Source organism: Octodon degus, unplaced genomic scaffold (genome assembly GCF_000260255.1).
Source record: "Octodon degus isolate 3935 unplaced genomic scaffold, OctDeg1.0 scaffold00116, whole genome shotgun sequence".
Taxonomy (NCBI): Eukaryota; Metazoa; Chordata; class Mammalia; order Rodentia; family Octodontidae; genus Octodon; species Octodon degus.
The window spans coordinates 7,101,885-7,111,706 of NW_004524692.1; the positions used below are offsets into that span (position 1 = coordinate 7,101,885).

At 46.9% G+C, this 9,822-nt stretch overlaps 1 protein-coding gene across 1 annotated transcript; it reads left to right on the plus strand.

Moving 5' to 3' along the window:
- The first annotated feature begins 6,623 nt into the window (after positions 1-6,623).
- Slamf9 (SLAM family member 9) lies at positions 6,624-9,698 on the plus strand. Its single transcript, XM_012516644.2, has 4 exons — positions 6,624-6,770; positions 7,185-7,529; positions 8,694-8,969; positions 9,495-9,698. The coding sequence occupies exons 1-4, from the start codon at positions 6,725-6,727 to the stop codon at positions 9,602-9,604; spliced, it is 777 nt and encodes a 258-aa protein (XP_012372098.1). The 5' UTR covers positions 6,624-6,724; the 3' UTR covers positions 9,605-9,698.
- Positions 9,699-9,822: the final 124 nt, after the last annotated feature.

Below are 9,822 nucleotides of genomic sequence, written 5' to 3' on the forward strand. Positions count from 1 at the left end.
TAAACTTCCCGAGGAAATCAGGTGCAGGGTCTTGACCAGGTCTACAAGGCTGGGTGAGTCTCCATCCTTCCGGCCTCTTCTCACTCTTCCCCACCTTCCTATCTCGATTTTCCCTGTCTCCATGTTCCCTGTGCTTCCATGTGCTCTGCCCTCTCCCACCTCCAAGATTTGGCTGGGCTGGTCCCTCTTGGAGGAACACTTTTTTTCTCCTCTATTTCATAAGGACTCCTCTGCATGCACTTCAACGATCTGCAGACCATTTTTATTTCATCCAGCCTCCACCATGGTTCCACTGAATAATCACTCCTGTATTAATGATACCTGAAAAGGCAGAAGGAAAGAAAAGAAGAAGGGAAAGCAAATGAAGGGCACAGGCCAGTCCCAGAATAGAGGATGTGTTCAGGTCTTACCAGGCTGTGTCTGGGGAGGGAGGGAGGGAGATGACGCAGCTAGAGCTTGTTAGCAGCTCTTACAGGACAATGTGAAGATCCCCATCGTTTCAGATCCAAAGCGACACAGGGGAGACAATCTGAGCAAAGGTTGAGCCCTTCGTTATCCTACCACACACCACGTTCTTCGTGAGAGCAGCTTTTCACAGCTCTGTCTTTCCCAAGATTTTACAGCAGAATTGGGATGGGGTGGGGCTTGTGGTTCTCTTGTTTTCTCTAAAAGACCCAAGCAGAAGACAGAGGCTATCTAGATTTTGCTTGTGCAAGTACTTTGTCACATAATAATATCTTCCTGTGGTTTTCCTCCAAGGCACACTCTTAGAAAAGAAGTTGGATGGAGGAAATCTTTCTGGGACATGATCCAAAAAGAAAGAATGAGGAAAATGTGACCGAGAAGGGAGAAAATCCAATAAAGGATGTGGCAATAGCTGAAAACTGCTGTAGACAATTGGGCCTCAATCTTCTGAAGAACCACAAGGAATGTGAGTCAGACTTGTCTCCTGGAATGGAAAGGACTCTGACATTTATATACTAACTCAGCACTCCACCCTACCACCCTTATATTCCAGCCATTCCTGTGCTTGGGTTGGATGACCCCTGCCTCCCACCCCACTGTTGCTGAAAAAAGCCAGGAAGCAGAAAAGCAGGGTCTTTCCAGAGTGTAAACATAGGAGGCCTCAGTTATAGACCTACAGCTCAGAAATCATGTGGTGAACAGACTGGACTACGGGGGAATCTTAAATGAGTACTGCAAGCAAGGTGTTAGAAATGATCTCTTCCTGCTCCCATACCCTGAGCTGGCAATGGGACAGGTGTCAGGAGATCAAAGACAGCGTGAGGGACAGGTCTCCTCGAAAACTTCACAGCAACAAGTATGGAGAACCTGCGTCACTGCTCCTGGAGGTCTCTCCTCTGTGAAGGAAGAGTTGTGAGCGGGTAATTGGGAGATGCCTTTGGGAGGAGTTGTTGCCTTATTGTGAGTGTCCACATCTTTTCCAGGTAATGGTACCTCTACCTCAAGGTAGATGAGAGAGACTTCAAGATTATTAGGGAGGGGGGCTGGGGAGATAGCTCAATAGAATAAGCGTTTGCCTGGCAAGTGTAAGGGCCTGAGTTCAATCCCCAGTTCTGGGGGAAAAAAAAAAAAAAAAAATTATTAGGGAGTGTTGGGAGATAGCTCAACAGTATAAGTGCCTGCCTGGCAAGTGCAAGGTCCTGAGTTCAATCCCCAGTGGGGGGGGGGGAATTAGGGGGGCTAGTGAGATGGCTCAGTGGTCTAAAGCACCTACTTAGAACAAGCTTAGCAAAGCACAGGGACCGCGATTCAATCCCCCAGCACCACATGCCAGCCAGCCCTGCCCCCTGGTGGGCTGAGCTGGCCACACACACACACACACACACACACACACACACACACACACAAATAAAATAAAATAAAATAAAATAAAATAATTTAAAAAAAATTAGGGAGCTAGGTATGGGATTCAAGCCTGTAATCCCAGCACTCTAGGAAGCAGAGTGCCTGGCAATTTAGTGAGATCATGTTTTGGAATAAAAAATTATAAAGGGGCTGGGGATATGAAGGCCTTGGGTTCAATTTCAGTACCAGAAAGAGGAGGAGGAAGAGAAGGAAGAGGAGGAGGGGAAGGAGAACATGGGAGGGGGAAGGGAAGGACAAAGTGAAGGGGGAAAGAGGAGGGGAGAAGGGAGGGAGGGGAAATACAATGATGATGGTGAGGCATGAGGGAGAACTTTGGGTGTATGCCTTGGAGCCTTCAATGAGTCTCACAAAACTGATGATGGACTAAGATCCGACTCCCAGTGGGAACTCCATGTTATAAGGTGTGAGTGTGTCAAGACAAGGAAGGTTAACAGTGTGCAGCTGAGGGCCACCTGTGGGCCCAGCCTGGGTGTTTGTCCTGGGTGTTGTGCAGTAGGGGCGGTATGAGAGGGCGGGGACTGGAAGACTGTGGCCAGACGTTGAGGGACATCTGGAAGGTTACAGAGGGCAGAGACACTTAGCCAGGTACAGACAACAGGTCACCGGTTCACATTCCTTACGCTTCTACAGAGGGAGCGTGTGCTGAGGAGACAGGACAGAGGCGACACCAGGAGCTAGAGTACTGTGGAGAGCCAAGGACAACAGAGGCCTCCCCTCCCCCACTGCAGGCTCCCAGCCCGGGCCAGGTGCCAACAAGGGGAAGGGGAGATTATAGACTGTAAATTAAACGTGGAATTACATATATTACATGAGACAGGGACATCCCTGAACAGACACCAGAAACCATGGCCCGAGTTTTCTTCCTAGACTGAGGAAGCCTCTTTGCACAGTGAGATCCGGGAGACAGCAATGAAGCTGCGTCTGGAGCACAGCCCCTGCTGTAGGGTAAGCCTTAGACGCGAAAATCATGCTCTGAGAAATGACGCTCTCCACAGTGGTCTTGGAGGGCCAATGAGGAATGGAGGCAGCAAACGTTTTCCTCCTCTTTGCGCCTATTTGTTGAGATGGATTTAATTCATCTGTGCTCAGGCACCTTCCCCTTGTCAGCACACTCACTGTGGCAGCCACGGAGGTGCCCTTCAGCTCTCTGAGAGAAAACTTAACCTCAGCTGCAAGCAGTACCCGGACAGTCTCTGCGCTGTCGGTCGGGATCCAACTTCCAGGCAGGCCCCGCCAGCAGCTGCTGGCAGTGCGGCTGCTGACACGTGGATTCCCACCCGGGGAGGACCTCATGCTTGGAAGTTGCTGCCCAGCACAGGTCTCCTGTGCTTGGCAAGCTTCGTGCCAGAGCTCCCTGGGAGTTGGCAGCGTCGGGGGGATCTGCATTGTGATCTGAAGTGTTCCCTGCTTCCTTGCCAGTTTATCTGTGACAGGCAGAACTCCCCCGACACCACACACCCCACTAAGCCTCTTATACTCCTAACACCAGCATCTGCTACTCAGCCTAACCCGTACATTTACCCTTTGCACTCTGGACATTAGATCCATGACCTTTTTTGTCAAAAAAAAAAACAACAAAAAAAAACTTCCTTTTTTTTCTTTAGCTGACAAAAAGAATTGTAGATACTTATTATGTACAACATGTTATTTAAAAATACCAATTGCAAAATGGCTACATCAAACTAAAGTACGTGTTACTTTTTTGTGATAGAAGCACTTGAAATCTATTCTCAGCAATTTCTGAGAATTTTCCTGAGAAATAATGTTTCTGTACATTAACTCTAGTTGCTGTGTTGTACAATAGAATCCCTGAACTTATTTCCCTGAAATTTTGGGTCCTAGCCCTATACCTCCACCCACCCACCCACTCCCAGTTCCTGGAGACCACTATTCCTCTACTCTCTCTACTTGCGTGAGTTTAACCATTTTATTTTTTTTTTATTTTTTTTTTGAGTTTAACCATTTTAGATTTCACATATAAGTAAGATCATGTGCTATTACTTTTCTTTCTTTTTTTAATTTTTTTTTATTTTATTGAGAAACAAATAGCAATGAGACAGTTTCAAAACTGATTAATAGGACAGTTTCAATAATTAACACATTGTACATTGTTATCTTCTTAGTGGTTATCCATAGCACAAGCAGCAGACAGGATATCCTGTCCAAAGACTATTAGTACAAATCTTTCTTCTCATTGAATTAAGCGAAAGTAGCTGTATGTCTATCCTCACTATTCTGTATATACAGGTACAAAATGGTCCTTCCTTTGTATCCCCTTTTTTTGTTTAGTTCTGTCAGAGATGGGTATTCTATTGGCCTATTTACCTTTCTGCACCCGTCTTGGTTCATGGAAATAATATTTGCTGAGTTCATCTATGTCAGTACAAATAAGAGGATGTCTTCCTTTCTAAGGCTGAGTAGTATTCCATTGTGCACATGTGCTACATTTTCTTTACGTGTTCATCTCAGTGGATGCTTAAAGTGATTCCATCTTTGGGCCATAGTGCATAATGCCACAGTGAACCTGGCCATGTGGACATTGCTTCAGCATGTTCATTTCATTTCCTTTGCCCATAGACCAGATAGTGATATTTATTGTTCTAATTTTCTTTCCTATTTTAAGGAAGGGTTTACAGGATGTTCAGGGTCTCACTACTAGATCCGACTCATAGTGATCCGCCTGCTTACTGCCTCCGAAGAGTTGGGCTTACAGGCACACACCACCATGCCCAGTCTCAATCTCCATCTCAGTGCACTCCAGGGGCAGGGCCAGCACAGCAGGCCTGGGGATTGAACCCCTGGCCCCTGAACCCGCTTGCAGGCTCTTTAATCCACTGAGCTATTTGGCTGGAGCCAATTTTATTTTCTAAATAACTGGGAAGACTAATTTTTAAAAGCTTCTGGGGAGATGGCTCAGTAGAATAAGCACTTGCCTGGCAAGCACAAGGGTCTGAGTTCAGTCCCCGGTTCTTAAAAAAAAAAAAAAAAAAAAAAAAAGTTTCATACTTAAGCTGAAGCCTGATCTTTTATTTAAAAAGCTGGGTTGGAAAAAAAGTTGATTGATTGGATTACGGTTTCATAAACTGAGCTGTATGATGTCTTTTACACTTAGCAGATCTTACTCATTTTTGAGGTCTTAGCCTACACACCATTTCTCCTTGGTAGCATTCCCTCAATCCTCCTGACTCCGTGACTCCAACTTGGCTACATCTTCTGGTTATAGGCTCTTCCAGTTTTCCTTGGGGGAGACTCATCACATTTGTGGTTATTGTTCAACGTCAGTTGCTAACCTAGGCGCCCCATAAATTTGTGATCTAAAATTATTGGTAAGGGGATACAAATGAACGACCATTTTGTATCTGTATATTCAAAATAGTTAGGATAGATATACAGCTACTTTCTCTTAATTCAATGAATAGAAACAATTCAAAAAAAAAGAAAGATTTGTTCTAATAGTGTTTGTGGACAGGATATCATGTCTGCATCTTGTACAATGATAACCACTAAGACAACAATATACAATGTATTAATCATTGAAACTGTCCTAATTGGTTTTGAAACTGTCTCATTGCTATTTGTTTCTCAGTAAAATTATTTTTAAAAATTAAAAAAATAAAAAGAATGTAAAATGAAAAAAAATATTTTATTTTATTTTAATAAAATAAAATTACTGCCAATACCCAGTAATTAGGAGACTGTGTGGGACAGAAAAGCTGCTCAATAATGGTTTGATCATGTGCTAGATTTGTTGACCTCAAGTTATGAAATGTTGGCGCAGGACCGGAACTGTGCGTATCCGCCTGTTCTGTGTTCGTGGTCTTGGCACACCACTCTTGTTTCCTTGTCATAGTACAGACTCAGATTTCAGTGTTGGAGGAAATATGAGGATTATCCAGTGTGAGGATCTATGAGATGCCAGAGGTGCTGCTGACTGCTGAGTCAAGTGGTCAACCAGTCTTAGAGCACCAAGGACAGAAGCTACCTCCCAAGGCAACCCACGGATTCTGGTAGAGCTTTTTTTTTTTTTTTTTTTTTTTCAGAACTAGGGTTTGAACTCAGGCCCTTGCACTTCCAGACAAGCACTTATTCTACTGAGCTATCTCCCCGGACCCTAACCGACAGATTCTGGCACACTCTGATGGGCAGAAAGTATTTTCTTGCCCTGATCTTCTTGAATCTCTTTTGGAATCTTCTTTCCTATGGTTTTGATCAATATCATATTCTCATAGAATCATGTCAAGTCTTTCCACAATGTTAACAACTTAGGTGAAACTTGGTCCAAATTGCTTGTTTAAAGAGGATCACCCTCGTCCCTGCCTATAACATCTCAAATGAACATAACTGGCGTCATCCATCCATTCTAAAAACATCAAGTAAGGGCTCACATGGGTTTTTCAAGCACTCAAACAAGAGATGGAATCTGTCAGGGAAGATAAAGATGTTTTGAAGATCAAGTGATCACAGCAGCTTAGTAACTATGAGAGAACTGCCTCAGAGCACGCTGAGGCCAAGCAGAAAGTGAGGGGGTATTTTAAGAGATTAGGGATTGTGATAGGTGTGGGGTCTGGGAGGACAGGGAGCCCAGAAAGTCTTCATTAGGGAGTGGGCAAATGGGCGACATGAGTCAGTGGACGAGCCCTCTTGACAGCCAGGCTCAGAGAGAACTTGCGTGAGGCACGGGGAGGGGCTGAGTGAGGATGGAGGAAGTAAGGCTGGGCATTGTTTCCCTCTCCTCAGGCTGCCAACCAGTCACTCTCCCTGGGAGCCTCATAGCTTGTCAGCTTCTCAACCAGCAGCACTGACCACATCACTCTTCCCGGGCTGGGGTGCTGACATGGGGACCCTTCACTGGCTGCTGCTCCCCCTGCTGCTCCAGGAAGGTGAGTGGCCGTCTGCTTCTGTCGAGCACTGTCTTCTTCCCCTCACTTCCATTCTGCTGGATCCTGGGGGTAGCAAGACCTTTTGGAGCTGAATATGTCAGCATTTCTGGTGTCTGAGAAGCCAGGTACGCCTTCAGGGAAGAATGGAGAGAGGAGGACATCCAGGGTCATGGGAGGAGGAGCAGTGGCAGGGTGGCAAAGGCCAAGGTAAAATGTGGAGGGTGAAGAGACAGATGGAATGGAACCCATCCGAGGTTCTCAGCTCAGGCATAATGTGAATCTAGAGTGAGAGGAAGCTGCTGAGGCCTGGGCTGAGTGTGGGCTCCGTGGAGGTGGAGCCACAGCTCCTGCTGCCAGGCTCAGAATCTCAGAGACACTGGCTAGCCTTTTTCTTTTCTCTTCCTACATCTACAGCCAAAGGGTACTCTGGAGACGGTGACACGGAGCCTGTGGAAGTGGTTGCAGCCCTTCGGGAGTCTGTGATCCTCCCCCTAGAAATACTACCAGATGAGGAAGTTGAGAGCGTTTCCTGGTTCTCCCAGAAAAGACTCGCCACGGTAGTGCCAGGGAAGGAGGGGGAGCCAGTTAGTGTTACAGTGGTTGACCCTCACTATGAGGGCCGAGTGAGATTCCTGGACCCCAGCTACTCTCTGCACATCAGCAATGTGAGCTGGGAGGACTCGGGGCCTTACCAAGCTCAAGTCAATCTGCGGACATCCCAGCTGTCCACCATGCAGCAATTCATCCTGCGTGTCTACCGTGAGTTTACATTGGGGGACCATAAAGCTGGCTTGTTCTAGCTCTCTAGAGTGGGGGTCTTAGGACTCAGAACTATGGTGTGAGGAACCAGGATTAGCAGGCAGGTGGTGGTCTGTGAGCCTGGGTACTGAACTCAGCAACAGTACAGCAAGGAAGTACTGGGTGCTGCACGCTGGTCGCTGGGCATGGACTCTTCCCACAGTGATGTCTAATATAGAGAGACGAAGCTTCATGCAGACACTCCTAAGGGGCCTTTCTGCTCCAGTAAGATTGTATGTCCTGGGGATGACCACCTCCTCCATTCGTGGGACTTTCAACCCCTTGTGCCATTTGAGGGTTAATTATCAATATCTTCCATCGACTTGAACCCAAATTTTTGTTTTATGCTTGTCACATTGGCTTTGCTTTGAATCTTGCAGACACTGATTTTTTTTTTTTTTTTTTTTTTTTTTTTTTTTTTTTTTTGGTACAGAGTCTACAAGGTCTACAGGGTCTCACTATGTAATCAGACTCGTAGTGACTCTCCTGTTTTTCAGCCTCCCAAGCGCTGGGATTACAGGTGTGCGCGACCACTCCCACTCTCAATTGCTGTCTCAGCATGCCCTATAGGCGGGGCTGGCATGGCATGTGGGGGATCGAACCTTGGCTACTGTGCTCTGCCTAAGCAGGTGCTTTAGTCTGCTGAGCTATTTGGCCAGCCCAGATTAACATATAGATGGATTTGAGAGGGATAGTAGTGTTCTGAGGGACCAAGAAAGCAGAAGAGGGTTTGGGAGAAGATGGGGTACAAAAATAAGAGAGAGAGCTCGATGTGGTGGTGAATGCTTGTTACCCCAGCACTAGGTGGGCTGAGGCTGGAGGACTGTTGAGTTCAAGACCGGCCTGAGCTGCATCATGAGACCCTGTCTCAAAAAAAAAAAAAAAAAAAAAAAAAAGATAAGGGGGAGAAATCAAAAGGAGAGAAGAGCCCAAGGGCAGCTTATTTTAGCAGGTGCCCTGGAGGCCTTGGACTCGCAAGTGTTATGGTGGCTAATTTGTGTTTGGCTTTGCTGATTTATTTAGGTGAAGGCCCTCCAAGCAGCACCAGTAGTCCAGGATCAAGAAGTTTAGAACAGACTTAATTCCTGGATTATTCAGCAAGTCATTGTGTTTCTGCCCATCTAGGTCAGTTGTCACAGCCCCGAGTTGCTGTGAGCTTGGAGATCTCTGAGGAAGGTGCCTGTAATATATCTCTGGTATGTTCTGTGGAGACGGCAGGCGCGAACATCACCTATAGCTGGCTCACCTTGGGGGACAGTGCCGACGACGCGGCCCAGGAAGGCTCTGTCCTCAGCACGTCCTGGATGCCTGGGAACAAAATGCTTTCCTACACCTGCAGGGCTAGCAACCCCATCAGCAGCGTCAGTTCTCGTCCCATCACTGCTGGGCCCTTCTGTGCAGGTACCAGGACCCTAGAGGAAACCTGTAAGCTCATGCAAGACCTGTGCTGCTAGGCACCAGCACTCTCCACCCCGCTCTTCTTAGGGGAGTACATGGGTCCAGAACCTAACCTCCTCCCACAGAGGCTTGTCACCTGGCTTGGGGAGGGGACCCACCTTCCAAAATTCTCTTTCTTGGTTTACGATTGCTCCCAGATCTCAGTTCTTGAGTTTCTGGGAGTAGAATGCTTCCAGAGATGAAGACATCAACTTGAGGCCAGTGAGATAGCTCAGCAGTCTAAAGCACCTGCTTAGGTGAGCTTAGGCAAAGCACAGGGACTGAGGTTCAATCCCTGGCACCACATGCCATGCTAGCCCCACTCCCAGGGCAGACTGAGCTAGCCAAAAAAAACCAAAAAAAAAAAAACAAAAAAAAAAACAAACCATCAACTTGCTGCCCTGTGAGAACGCTCGGTGGCATTGTCTGTCCCTAATCTTAACTTACTGCTTCCTCTGGTAAGCTTCTTTTCCTTTCCTTCTTTCCCAGACCCTGGCTATCTCAAGACAACCTCACTGCCCTCCTGCCTCCTAGCCAAGGGCTTGCTCTTCCTCGTGCTCTTGATAATTCTAGCTGTGGGGCTCTGGCTCACGAGATAAAAACAAAAGACAAGTGCCAAGGACAAAGGAACTCAAGAAGAGCAGAAATAAACTGAGAAAGAAGGGGAAGCATGACTTCAGCCCAGCCAGACTATCTTCTGGAAGTCTCCATCTTGAATTTTGCCTCTTCCCAGCACACCAGAAGTCATCCTGCGTCAGGGGCAGAGGGCGGGCTCAGGGATGGATGTCCCCCTCCAGAGGGAAGGTCATATAGGAAT

What these genes read in the sequence shown, in the direction of transcription:
- Slamf9 (XM_012516644.2), top strand. Translation starts at nt 6,725, where the DNA reads ATGGGGACCCTTCACTGGCTGCTGCTCCCCCTGCTGCTCCAGGAAG. An exon ending in CCCCCTGCTGCTCCAGGAAG is followed by an intron (nt 6,771 to 7,184) that starts GTGAGTGGCCGT and finishes CTACATCTACAG; the next exon opens with CCAAAGGGTACTCTGGAGAC. An exon ending in ATTCATCCTGCGTGTCTACC is followed by an intron (nt 7,530 to 8,693) that starts GTGAGTTTACAT and finishes CTGCCCATCTAG; the next exon opens with GTCAGTTGTCACAGCCCCGA.